The sequence below is a fragment of the Chiloscyllium plagiosum genome, unplaced genomic scaffold (genome assembly GCF_037043375.1).
Source record: "Chiloscyllium plagiosum isolate Xiang-an unplaced genomic scaffold, Cpla_swu_hap1 HiC_scaffold_9, whole genome shotgun sequence".
NCBI lineage: Eukaryota > Metazoa > Chordata > Chondrichthyes > Orectolobiformes > Hemiscylliidae > Chiloscyllium > Chiloscyllium plagiosum.
In genome coordinates this window covers 67,753,275-67,767,819 of record NW_028270147.1, presented here as the reverse complement: position 1 = coordinate 67,767,819, position 14,545 = coordinate 67,753,275, and the positions used below count along the sequence as shown (strand labels likewise).

The window sequence follows — 14,545 nt, the reverse complement described above, 5'->3', positions numbered from 1 at the left end:
TTTTGAGGTTCGTTTGGTAGTGTCCTTGCTTCTGAGCCAGAAGGCCCAGTTCAAGTCCCAACTGCTCCAGAAGTACATTATTACAGCTCTGAATAACATGATTAGAAATATATCTGCAAATGGTTTGATATTATTACTATGACTAGAGCCTCTTGTGATGCAGTGCTGGGTCCAGACCTCAGAGAGAGGAGGCCTGGGACCAAATCTCACCTGCCTCAGAGATGGATGTAAAAAAACTCTGAACAGGTTATTGGAAAATAAATATAATGGACTTAGATATGCGGCAAGGAAACCGTTAAATGGTGTAAAGTTTTGGCAATCAAAGGTTCAAAGTCACTTGCTCTGAAATAGCCTGCACTACTCAAATCAAACAATAAATTACTCATTCTAAGAATGCTAATTTAATTTTAAAAATGTTAATAGTATCTGCTCCAGAGTTCCAACGATAGTTCAGTGAGCGGGTGATGGATCACGTTTGCAGATCAGTTTTGAACTTAACCTCTTTCAAGGGCAGGTTGCATTGCTCTGAACAAGACAGAAATACTGGTTATGGTCCATCGCAGGGTTCCTTTAGAATTCTAAATAGAATATCACTCTGCAGCATCAGCTTAACAGCGAGTACATGCTCAATTCACTTAATTGGGTACCTCTCTGAACTCTTCCAATGACAAACAGAAACTAGAATTATCACATATTCCAACTGAAGTTTAAGGATTTATATAACAATTCTGCCTCAATACTAGTGTTTTGAATGGATCCCATCAGACTTACTTTACTCACTGTAACTGAGCATTGTTTCAGTGGTTTTAATTTATGGATCCAATGTCTTAGTTTTCTGCATACTGTTTTCTTGCATTAATCGAAGAGTCCCTTCATTTTAAAAAAATTATATGTTGTCAATTCTGAAATGGGCTATTTCCTGGAAACTATCCTGTTCAAATAAAGTACAAACAGTCTCAAAAACTTTATGAATCGGAGATGGGCATTACTGACAAGGTAGGCATTTAATGCACATCCTCAAGTGTGTGAGATGATGGTGAGCCAAATCCTTGAAGTACTCAGTCAATGTGATATAGATACATCTAGTGCCATCAGGAAGGGAGCTCCAGAACTTGGACAGAGCACAAGTGGAAAACAACAATATTGTTCCAAGTCATGACATGTGACTAGAAGGGTAAATTGGAGGTGGTGGCAATCCAATCCTCTTGCTGAGGTCCTGTTTCCAGGACAGATCACAGGTTGAGAGTTGCCTTTAATGCAGCCCTGGCAAATAGGCACATGAAATGTAACCACATGATCAATATGGTGTGTGCTATTGGTAGTCAGTGTGAGTGGTCAATGTGACAGATGGGTATTAACGAATTGAGTAGCTTTGTCCTGGATGGCAAGCTACTCAACAGAAAATACCCATCCTCTAACTTGCTCTCTGAACAGATTGATTGGAAAATAGTTTTTTTTTAAGTTGCCAATTCTTGGGAATAGTGACTAAGACATTTATGGTAGAGGTTTCAGCAATAAAATCATAATGTCATAGGCAGGTGATTGGATTGTCTGCTGGAGATAATGATTGCTTGGCACAATTGCTATTTCCAATTAGGATTCAAGCCTGAACATCGACTAGGTCTTAAATGAAGTTAAGCCTACGCACAGTAATAAAGCATTGTGAATATAAATCAACACTGAGCAATCAGTATATATTCCTTTCTGACTTTATATTGAAAAGAGAATGATGCAACAAAGCAGCTGAAAATGCTTTGGTCTTGGATACTACTCGGAGGAGCTCCTTGGGATTGAAAATGATTGGCCTCCAAAAACTACAATGATCATCTTTTATGCTCATTATAAATTTGAACCAGTGGAAGCCTTTTCATCTTTCCAATGTCTTCAGGTTTAACTCCAGCTTCGCTGTCACTATTAGGAGGGGGGGATTTCAGAATAGGAGTGGTCATCAACAGCCAAAGCTGGAGTGAGGTTAAGGCCAGGGGCAGTCCTGGCAGAACCAAAGCATAATCAATATTATTGGTGAGTTATTGATAACACTGCCATATTATCTTCCATCACTTTGGTAATGCGAATGGATTAATGGGGTGGCAGGTATTGGATGGTCTTTCGTGGGCAAAGTCTCTTCAGTAGATAGCCGTGTTGTAGACACTTTTGGAACACACATTTACAACACCATAGCTACACATGTTGCAGTGTCCATGATCTTTACTGTACCCAGCAAAGTGGACCAGTTAGGGTGAAGATATTCAGTGATATCTTCAACCTCTTTCTCCTACAAGCCGTAGTCCCCACCTACTTCAAGAAGACCACCATCATTCCAGTACCAAAGAAAGTACACACAATGTGCCTAATGACTACCGCCCAGTGGCTCTGACCTCCACACTTTTGAAGTGTTTTAAGAGGCTAGACATAGCCCACATCAACTCCAGTCTCCCAGCCTGCCTTGATCCTCTACAATGTGCCAAAGTAACAGGTCCACAGCGGATGCCATTTCCTTAGTCCTGCACTCATTCCTAGAAGATGTGGACAAGTACACCTATGTTAGATTCCAGCTCATCAACTACAGCTCCACCTTCAACACCATTATACCCTCCAGTCTGATCTCAAAACTCAAAGACCCAGGTCTTGGGTCTGCCCTCTGCAACTGCATCTTCAGCATTCTGACCCACAGACCACAAGTAATGAAGGCAGACAACTGCACATTCTGCACAATAACACTCAACCCTGGAACCCTCCAAGGATTTGATCTCAGCCCTCTACTATACTCCCTGTACACCCATGACTGTGTTGCCTAATTCCAAATAAACTGCATCTACAAGTTTGTTGATGACAGCACCATTTTAAGACAGATATAAAACAACAATGAGGAAGAAGACAGAAAGAAGAGACAGGACTTGGTGATGTGATGCAATAATAACAAGCTCTCTGTCAACAGCACCAAAACTAAAGAACTGATCATTAATTAAGAAAAAAAACAAACGCCCCCTTACAGTAGTTGGGTGCTTCATGTTCCTCAGACTGATGACAACTGACCACCTGTCCTGGACATCCCACCAAGATGTGACAGCCAAGAACTCTCAACGATGCCCCTTCTTCTCAGCCAGCTGAGGAAAATTAGCATGTCCACAAGGACCCTCACCAACCTTTACAGGTAAACCACTGGAAAGATACTGTCAAGGTGAGAATGTGTATAGGGTATAAGCAAGCAGGGCAAAGGTTAACTTCTGAGTTTTGTTAATCAAGAGGTTCAGCTGAGCGCAGGCAGGCAAAGTGTCTAGTTCTGAGAGGTTCAGCTGAGCATGACTCAGATCAGTTAAGAACTTACACTTAACAATAGGGTGCTGGAGGCAAGGGTAATGGGTTAACAAGGTGCAAAAGCAGTCATTATGTAGAGTCTTTTAACAATATTATTAAATCATCAGCTAACAAGGGGAAAGGTATCCATTGTATGACTCTAGTGAACAAAGTTAAGAACACCTACTGTATCACAGTAAAGGGGTTGGCCTCTGTAATCTATACTCATTGATTGTAACAGTCACCCTATTAATACGTAAGTTGCCTTATCTGGATGCTCCTCCCTGTAAAATGATTATATAATTCATTGCGAAACCGCTGTTCCAGAAAAGACCATGAACTCATGTCTGTGTACACAGATGATCATTCTCTTTCCCTCCAGGACCCGAAAAAGATGAAGGGGGTAAAACTACAGTGTCTCTGAGCAGTGTGTGTGTGTGTTGGGGGGGGGGCAGGGGCGGGCGCAACAGGTCAACACAGGTGCACAACTGCCTGCTACATCAACTGCTGTACCCAGGACTGTTAGAAACTACAGAAAGTGTGTGCACAGCTCATCATGGACACCAACATTCCATTCATGGACTCCATTTACACAGCTCGTTGCCACGAAGAAGTTGCCAAGATCACCAAAGACCTTTCCCATCTCAGTAATGCACTCCTACAACTCTTCCATCAGGCAGAAGATACAGAAGCTTGAACACATGCACCAGCAGGTTCAAAAACAGCTTCTTCCCTGCTATCATGTAAGGTGGCACAAAAATTCCCATCAGATACCCTGGAGTAAAACCCTCTGAACTTGGGACATGAGTTTATGGAATTCACATTTGATCTAAGAGTTCTGGTTGAGATAGACTAGGGAATATGCAAGATTAGGGGCAGCTCTCTGGAACGGGGGTTTAACTTGCAAAGCTAAAGGAAGACCTCCCTCCAAATTCCTCAGCTAAATTCCTGATGAAGGACTTTTGTCCGATATGTCGATTTTCCTGCCTGACCTGCTGTGCTTTTCTAGCACCACACTCTTGACTCTAATCTCCAACATCTGCAGTATTCACATTCTTTTAAAAGCCAATGTACGCCAGCCAGCACAGCAAACAACAGAGACATTCTGGAGCTGACAAAATACAAAGCCATTCATCTTTAATAGTTTACTCCAACGCAGAGATACTAAATATCCGACACAATTATATGACATACAAACTTGTCTACCTTGAATGGGAAAAGTCTTCACATTATCAGCACCACCTTAACCTACACCCATCTAAGAGTAATAATGGACATTTAATGCTATTGGAAACCCACACACTTTAATTGAAGAAGCATTCACACCTCATGTCGTAGTCAGGAAGCTCATTGAGCCCTGAGAGGAGGAACAACAGCTCAGTGATCAAGTCCAGATTTAGTGGGAGATAAGGGAAACCGACAGCTTAATAGGGGAACCCTGACATCTGTTTCTGCAAAAGGTCCAGCCAGCATCAACAGAATCAGCCACAGCTAGTTGCAGACTCAGGAAAAAGGGAGCGAGCAACCTTCTCACCTATGAACTTCAACATATTTGTGACTGGAGAGCCAAGAGATCGACTGGGGGCAATGCCAGTGACATCCACCAGTTGTCTAAGCCAACAGAAGCCACTTTGGGTCATCAAGATCCTCTGACCCAGCTCAGTAAGATAGGGTAGGAAGGATGGGTTTTGGGGCAGGGCAATCCCCAGGAAAAGGAAACAGGATATTAGCCCAAAATTCGCGTTCTCTCTCTCTCACTTTTCCCTGTCATCCAATAATTAACTGCCCTCCGCAATTCAAAACTAACTCTACCAAGTCAGGGCTGCAGGGTTAACTGGGATGTTAGTAGCTGTCAGACAAGTCTCATTTCACTTGATACATAGCATTTTTTTTTCCTAAATATTCATTTTCTTGTCAGGGATTACATATATTCTCAATTTTGCTTGTTTTAATAAAATTGGAGTTTCCTTTGCCTCTGAAGCACCTGCTTCCTATATTTTTCACCACACAACATCTCACTACTGATCTTGCCGGGCGCATGGCCCGTGCAATGTAACCTGTATGCCTCTATCCAAGTTTTTCTTTCACCTTATGATCTCAAATGTTTTTGCTTACTATGATCTGCCTGTACTCAGCAGATTGCAGTTGTGGGTCACAAAGCTTTTCACTTATGTACACATGACAATAAATCTAGTGCAGAATTAATAAAATTGGCTGAGGATTAACATGTGACTGCAGGAATTTCAGGAGATAATCAAGATGAATCATCTAGTAAGCAGCTCAGATTGAAGATTGCTGGAAAGCCTTCAATCTGAGTTTCTGCATTCATGTTTAGGCTCCCACATCATTGAGAATGGGGAATTGAAATTCTGGACTGAATGACATTCATGGGGCAAAGACTCTTGCAAAATAGTATTTACTACATCAAACAGATTTATCAAATCTGACTGCTGAAGCAATGAAAATAAACTGGTGACAGGAGTGTTGCTTTGACATTGTTCTCCAAGCAATCAAGTCTTTTCCAATTTACAATGCAATTATAAATGTGTGGAAAATACCACACAATTTATATTTGATACGCATTTTCAAATTCATATTGGCTGCGTTGGCTGTTGATGTTTGCAAAGTAGGTACTCCAGCACTCCTACATTATATATGACTAAAGTAAAACAGGCCTGAATTATCAAAAAGCATTCTAGTTGCAGGGTTCAAGAGGAATAATCAAAGTTTAGCAAGTTGCATAAAAATTCTAGTTACTGAAACAGGTTCTAAGTTACATAAAGGAGAGAGAGAATTGTAAAGAAGAACATTGACATTTACTATAATTTCTGTTGTTTTGGGAGTGGGGGGGGGGGGGTTGGAAATTTCATTTCTATTGACCTCACCTTCTGCAAGGCTTCAGCCTGAGACTCAAGTGCCTTAGCTCTAGATTCAGACTGGGCCAGTGTTTCTTGCAACTCCTGAGTGGCTTGAGAAGAGGGCTGCTCTGCTTGCTGCTCTGCTGTAAATTGAGAGGATGTCTCAGCAACCATCTGCAAAGGAAGAGCTTGAATTATGCTCCACATAAAATAGGAACCAGCAATTATGCTTTTAATGAAACCAACCTGTCTAAATAGCCTCAGAATGGCCAAACAGTTACAAAGTTGGGAGATATAAACATTAAGATTTGATGCAGGATGAGAGATTAACACAATCCTGTACTGAACAGTACACCAACTGACATGCAAAGTTGGAAATTCCAGAAAAAGATTAATACGAAATGTTACAATTCTGGCCATTCAAGACAAAAGATGACAACGTAGCCTCTATCAAGAGATGAATTTTGGCAAAGTTGAAGTCTACACGGAGTGCTGCTTGAGAAAGGTCTAAAAGTTAGCACCAGAAAAATTAAATATGGAGGCAAAAGTGGTTTGGGGCAGGGATGTTTTACTTAAGACAAGGACAAATCAAATAATGCAGTAGCATTGAAAAAAAAAGTTATCTTGGTGATGCATAGACTAAAAAAGAATGTGAAACTCAATGTAGCATCAAACTAAAAGCTGCACAATCTCAGATTCAGTATCAGCAACCAGCCAAGAACAATGAAATAGGATGAGATTATGCTGGTACACGATGGCTTTTTAGTTTGCTGAAATTCGGAATTGTCCAATAATTAATCTGGATAGTGAAATACAGGTTGTGACAGTTGTAAAGTTAGGTAATTTAACCAAATTCTTTTCTCATGTCTTATTTTTTTAATGTCCCTTTAATATCCCTAAATATTCTTAAAAAGATAGTCACTACAGCTGTCCATCATGCTGGTATGCCCAGAAAGTGATGTGGTCAACATAATCAAAACATGACTGCAACACAGGATATTAAAAATCCAAAATTTTATGATCTTCAGTTCAGAAGGACACTTGCTTTAATCAAGTAGAAGTCAGAGAACAGGAAAGGCTGCAAAAATTAAGCAGGTCACAAAGAGTTAAGGCTTCAAATTGATGATGATTTAAATTTGTTCTGACCAGAATATCTGCAGCATTTTACTTAACGTTGAAAAGTCTAGTAGCTGCATTAGGTACACATTACCTTATCATGTTGGGCCTTCAACTCCTCATATTGAGTCTTATACCTTCGACCAATTTTTTTAACCTGAGTGATTGTTTTATTCTTTTCCTGAATATCTGACACCCTTGCCAACATCTCTTGTTTCAACTTATCCCGTTCATTGGTCACTTTACTGAGTTCAGTCTTCAAAGTCTGTACATCCCGCTGTGATACAGAGGATGATGCATTCAGTCTATAAACAAGACAGCATTAAAGAATAATGTTAAAATTTAGCTGCAATACAACATCAGCAGCTGAAAAATTGTCTTAAATAAGATTCAAGCAAGCATAAAGAAAACGCGCATGTGGTAATTATTAACTTAATTATGTATATGTCAAAGTCGCATATCCAAAAGTCAAGTTTAATACGGAATCTCAAACAATAATTAAGAGATGCATTATGACAATTGACAAATAGCACAAGAATCCAAAATCTAATTTCTGTGGTTCAACTTTCATAGGTATTGAAACCGAGTTAACATTTGAATCCAGTGATCCTCAATACATTAACTCTGCTTTTTCTTCGCGCATGCTGTCAGACGTGCTAAGTTCATCCAACAATTTGTTTTTGTTTGTTTCAAATCTTTTGCATTGTAGTTCATTTTTTTCATTGGGATTTATTCTTCTATGGCAAAAAAGTCCTGACATGAATACTGGCGCGATTTTTAAAAAATAGTTGAATCTATCAACAGATACTACTCATGCAAAATCCAAAGCAATATTCCTCCATGACATAGCTGCACTCTCATTGAAGAGATGGACAATATGAGTCAATAGTCCTAAAAGATATGGGTGTGTCACAAAGGACTGGAAAACTACAAGATTAGCTAAATTATGGAAACAGTGTTCTAACAAGAGAGCTATCTGGATCAGCAAGACATGGATGCGAATGGCCTGTTTATTTCCTTTCCATGTTGAACTTCATAAAAACTGAGATAAATAAGCTGTTAGCTAAGTGAAAAATAATGATTCCCAACACATGACTACAAATTGCATAGTCAATTTCTTTTAGAGAGAGAGAGAGAGAGAGAGATGTTCATGCACGAAGATAATAAAGTTTGATTTTGCATTTCATGTTACAACTTCAAAAAGCATTCGCAGCAGAGGGTTTTATTTAATTTCATAAGCATTGCAAGACAATTCCTAAATCTGCCTTCAATAAAGTATCTTCTTGCTGTTTCCGGCTATGAGCAAGTAGTTGATTCTGAGTTTCACAGGACAAAGAGATCCTTCAGTCCATCGTGTTCATGACAGTCATTAATTATCATTCTATTCTTGTCCAATTTTCCAGCACTTGGCTCATTGCTGCGGTTGCTATGGCATTTCAAGTAACCATCTAAACATGCTAATATTGCAACAGCCTCATCTCTCCAACCTTTCAAGCAGTGAGTTCCAGATGCCCAACACCCTCTGGGACAAAAAAAAAGATACCTCGAATCCTCTCTCAATCCCTTGCCCCTTAACTTAAATCTGTGGCCCCAAGTTGTTAACTGCTTCAAGAAGCGGAAATTTTTTTTCTGATCCAAACCCCTCATAATTTTGTACATTTCAATCAGGTCACCTCCTCACCCTTCTGTACTCTAAGGAAAACAACCTTAGCCGAGCCATGATGCCGGTGTTGGACTGGGGTGTACAATGTTAAAAATCACACAACACCAGGTTATAGTCCAACAGGTTTAATTGGAAGCACACTAGCTTTCGGAGCGACGCTCCTTCATCAGGTGTGACCTGAATCAGAGAACTTCATCACACAATCACCTGATGAAGGAGCATCACTCCGAAAGCTAGTGTGCTTCCAATTAAACCTGTTGGACTATAACCTGGTGTTGTGTGATTTTTAACTTAGCCTATCCAGCACAGGTAACATACAGATGAATCTCCTCAGCAGAACAAAACAAACAAACAAATCCTTAAATGAGTCAGAGTTTTGATCTTTTCCATATTACTCTATTCCAGTATTTTGAAAATACTCAATAAATGCAAAGATTGCTTTTATCATTTTACTCTGAGGATTAAGGATTGAAAGCGTAGCATCAACTTAAAGTTATGGAGAATGCTTATAATAAAGTCTCAAAAATTTCTAGTTTCCAAATTGGATGGGTATTAGAGAGGAGAAAGAAGATAATTAAAATCAAAACAAGCTAAAAGCGCCTAAGTGGACAGAGGAAGAAAGCAAAATACATACATGCATGATTCGGAGATGCCGGTGTTGGACTGGTTATAGTCCAACAGGTTTAATTGGAAGCACACTATGTAAAACTCTGTTATTTCACTTTTTAGATTGGAATCAATCTAAACATCAGGTTATAGACAGAGAACGCAGGGGGCAAACACCTTCAACACATTGTCTAGCTATCACCATTGTTAACAGCTAACCCGAGAATGCAACTTTAAAAAAAAGGGTTTTGTGATTTACACATGAAAGATGTGAAACTATCACTGTATTCTAACAGATGAAAGGCTTAACAGACAATCAATTCTTCAATGTATAATTTCAGTTACATCACACTGCAAATTTTTGCTATAAATTCTGTGTTACGATCGAGCCCTCCACAATCACCTGATGAAGGAGCGTCGCTCCGAAAGCTAGTGTGCTTCCAATTAAACCTGTTGGACTATAACCTGGTGTTGTGTGATTTTTAACTTTGTACATACATGCAAGAATAGTAAAGAATATTTTCAGCAGTCATACAAAACGGAGTACAGACTATATTGTGGCATATTAACAAACAATAATTTTAAAATTCTGTTCCAATGTTCACTATAACAGTAAGTGATTACTCAGTATTAAGTGCAAGAAATCCAACAAATCTAACTACTACACAGGAGTAATTTTGAATCCTGAATCAGAGAACTTGGTGGAGAAAGTGAGGACTGCAGATGCTGGAGATCAGAGCTGAAAATGCGTTGCTGGAAAAGCACAGCAGGTCAGGCAGCATCCAAGGAACAGGAGAATCGACGTTTTGGGCATAAGCCCTTCTTCAGGAATGAGGAAAGTACCCAAAACGTTGATTCTCCTGTTCCTTGGATGCTGCCTGAACTGCTGCGCTTTTCCAGCAACACATTTTCAGCTCAGAGAACTTGGTCTTGAGTTTAACAAAGAAACGAAGTGCGAGTAGTCAATACCAACTGAAATGAGAAACCTGTGCATAAAAATAATTCCATTTGTTGTGAGTTGTTCAATCACTTAGACTACAACTACTAAAATATCTGAATGACAGATAGAATAGTTAACAATTTAAAAAATACAAATGCCCATCAAGCCAGCCCACTGGTGTAGCTGACAAGCTGACTACATCAAAAGGATCAACATTCATAGAAGCAAAAAATAGTAGTCAAGGCAGGAAATGTTGACTGCCTGACCTCTACTTTGCCGCACATATTGCTTGAATTACTGAACAACAAATTGCCCATTTCTTTTCATTTCTTGCATGTGGTGCTTTCAGAGAAACATCGAAAATAGGTGCACGAGCAGGCCATTTGACCCTTCAGGCCTACAGCACATTCAATATGATGGTGGCAATCATGCAATCTCAGCATCTCAAAATAAACTCTCTCTCCATAACAGTTGACCTCTTTAGCTGCAAGGGCCACATCCAGCTCTGTCCTGAATATATCTAATAAACTGGCCCCAACAGCTTGGTGAAGGAGAGAATTCCACAGGCTCAAAAGTCTGTATGAAGACACTCTCTTCTTATCCCAGTCCTGAATGGCTTACTCCTTATTCTTACACTGTGACCCCTTAGTTCTGGACATCCCCACAGCAGGAACATTAATTCCACATCTAGGCTGTCCAGTCACATCAGGATTTTATATGTTTCTATGAGATCCCCCATCACTGTTTTAAATTCCAGCAAGTACAAGTTCAGTCAATCCAGTCTTTCCTTATACGTTAGCCTTGCCATCCTGGGAACCAGTCTGATGAAGATTCACTGGACTCCCTCAACAGCAAGCCATGTCCTTCCACAGATCAGGAGGTGAAAATTGCACAAAATACTCAAGGTGTGGCCTCACTAAGGCCCTATTTCATTGCAGCAAGACATTCTTACTCTGATACTCAAATCCTCTTGCTGTGAATGCCAGCATGTCATCAGCTTTCCTCATTGTCTGCTGCACCTGCATGCCAACGTTCAGTGATTGTTCCACCATGCCACCCAGGTCTCATACCTTACCTTTTCCTAAACTATCATGATTCAGATAATAATCTGCCTGCCTGTTTTGGCAACCAAAGTGGATAACCTCACATTTATCCACATGACATTGCATTGGCAAGTATTTTCCCACTCAACCAGTCTAAGTCACCCTGCAGCCTCTTCATGGCCTCCCCGCAGAGTACACTGCCACCCAACTTAGTGTAAGCTGCAAATTTGCAGGTATGACATTCAACTCCTTCATCCAAATTGTTAATATATGTATATTGTGAATAGCTGGGGTACCAGCACTTAACCCTACGGCAACCCACTCATCACTGCCTGCCTCTCTGAAAAGGACAAGTTTATTTCAACTCTTTGCTTCCTGTCTGCAGATCAATTATCTTCAATACTATTAGCTTTAATTTTGCTCTCTAAACTTCTCAAAAGCCTTTCAAAGTCCAGATAGACAAGATCTACTGATTCACCTTTGTCCACTCTACTGGTCACACCCTCAAAAAACTCCACAAGATTCATCAAGCACGATTTCCCTTTAGTGAACCATGTTGACTACGACTGATTCTTTCACCGCTTTCCAAATGCACTTTTCTTAAATTCTTAATAAATAACTCCAGCATATTCTCCACCACCGATGTCAGGCTAAACAGCCTATAATTCGCTATTTTCTTTCTCCCTCCTTTTTTAAAAAAAAGAGTGGGGTTACACTGGCTACCTTCCAGTCTATTGGAACTCTTCCAGAGTCTGCAGAATGCTCGGAAATGATCACCAACGTGTCTGCTATTTGTTAGGGTCACCTTCATAGGTAATCTGGGATGCAGAGCACCAGGTCAGAGGGACTTAATTGGGTTTTAATCCCAATTTCCCCAATACCATTTCCTGACTAATAAGGATTTCCTTCAGTTCCTCCTTTACACTTGACCCTCTGTCCCCTTGTATTCAGAGTCAGAGATGTACAGCACGGAAACAGACCCTTTGGTCCAACATGTCCATGTCGACCAGATATCCTAAATTAATCTAGTCTCAATTGCGAGCATTTCGCCCATATCCCTCTAAACCCTTCCTATTCATGGACCCATCTAGGTGCTTTTTAAAATGTTGTATTTGTACCAGTGTTCACCATTCCCTCTGGCAGCTCATTCCACACACACTCTACCATATGTGTGAAGAAGTTGCCCCTTAGGTCCCTTTTAAATCTTTCCGCCTTCTAGACTCCCCCACCCAAGGAAAAACACCTTGTCTATTTAACCAATCCATGTCCTTCATGAATTTTGTAAATCTCTAAGGTCATTCCTCAGCTTCCGACACTCCAGGGCAAACAGTCCCATCCTATTCAGCTGTAGCTCAAACCCTCTCACCCTGGCAACACCCTACTGAATCTTTTCTGAACCCTTTCAAGTTTCATAACATCCTTCTGATAGGAAGGAGACCAGAATTGCACGCAATAATACAAAAGTGGCCTAACCAATGTCCTGGACAGCCGTAACATGACCTCCCAACTCCTGGACTCAATACTCTGACCAATAAAAGAAAGCATATCAAACGCCTTCTTCACTATCCTATCTACTTGCGACTTCACTTTCAAGGAGCTATGAACCTGCACTCCAAGGTCTCTTTGTTCAGCACAATCCCTAAGACCTTACCATTAAGTGTGTAAGTCCTACTCTGATTTGCTTTCCCAAAATGCAGCACCTCACATTTACCTGAATTAAACTCCATCTGCCACTTCTCAGCCCATTGGCCCATCTGGTCCAGAGCCTGTTGTAACCTGAAGCAACCCTCTTCCCTGTCCACTACACCTCCAATTTTGGTGTCATCTGCAAACTTACTAACTGTACCGCTTATGCTCGCATCCAAATCATTTATATACATGACAAAAGGTAGAGGGCCCAGCACCGATCCTTGTGGCACTCCACTGGTCACAGGCCTCCAGTCTGAAAAACAACCCTCCACCACCACCCTCTGTCTTCTACCTTTGAGCCAGTTCTGTATCCAAAAGGCCAGTTCTCCCTGTGTATTCCATGAGATCCAGCCTTGCTAATCAGTTTCCCTTGGGGAACCTTGTCGAACGCCTTACTACCACTCTGTCCTCATCAATCCTCTTTGTTACTTCTTAAAAACTCAAATGGAGTTTGAGAGACATGATTTCCCATGCACAAAACCATGTTGAATGACTATCCCCAATTAGTCCTTGTCTTTCCAAATACATGTACATCCTGTCCCTCAGAATTCCTTCCAACAACTTGCCCACCACCGACACCAGGCTTACTGGTCTATAGTTCCCTGGCTTGTCCTTACCACCCTTCATAAACAGTGGCACCACGTTTGCCAACCTCCAGTCTCCCGGCACCTCACCTGTGACTATCGATGATACAAATATCTCAGCAAGAGGCCCAGCAATCACTTCTCTAGCTTCCCACAGAGTTCTCAGGTACACCTGATCGGGCCCTGGGGAGTTATCCCACCTTGACCATTTCAAGACATCCAGCAGTTCCTCCTCTGTAATCTGGACATTTTGCAAGATGTCACCATCTATTTCCCTACATTCTATATCTTCAATGTCCTTTTCCACAGTAAACACTGACGCAAAATATTCATATAGTATCGCCCCATTTTCTGCAGCTCCACACAAAGGCTGCCTTGCTGATTTTTGAGGGGCCGTATTCTCTCCCTAGTTATCTTTTTGTCCTTAACGTATTTGTAAAAACCCTTTGGGTTCTCCTTAATTCTATTTGCCAAAGCTATCTCATGTCCCCCTTTTGCCCTCCTGATTTCCCTCTTAAGTATCCTCCTACTTCCTTTATACTCTTCTAAGGATTCACTCGATCTATCCTGTCTATACCTGACGTATGCTTCCTTCTTTTTCTTAACCAAACCCTCAATTTCTTTAGTCATCCAGCATTCCCTATTCCTACCAGCCTTTCCTTTCACCCTAATAGGAATATACTTTCTCTGCATTCTCATTATCTCATTTCTGAAGGCTTCCCATTTTCCAGCCATCCCTTTCCCTGAGA

At 40.7% G+C, this 14,545-nt stretch overlaps 1 protein-coding gene across 5 annotated transcripts in view; it reads right to left on the bottom strand.

Annotated features, from left to right (window-relative positions):
- Window positions 1-14,545, bottom strand: part of LOC122554466 (nucleoprotein TPR) — a 149,199-nt gene that overhangs the window by 72,851 nt on the left and 61,803 nt on the right. For all 5 annotated transcript variants that reach the window (XM_043699535.2, XM_043699536.2, XM_043699537.2 and 2 more), the window contains exons 31-32: window positions 7,366-7,576; window positions 6,183-6,329 (exon numbers count right to left, since the gene is read on the bottom strand). In XM_043699535.2, the coding sequence (XP_043555470.2) occupies window positions 6,183-6,329; window positions 7,366-7,576 (358 nt within the window). The remainder of the gene's footprint in view (window positions 1-6,182; window positions 6,330-7,365; window positions 7,577-14,545) is intronic.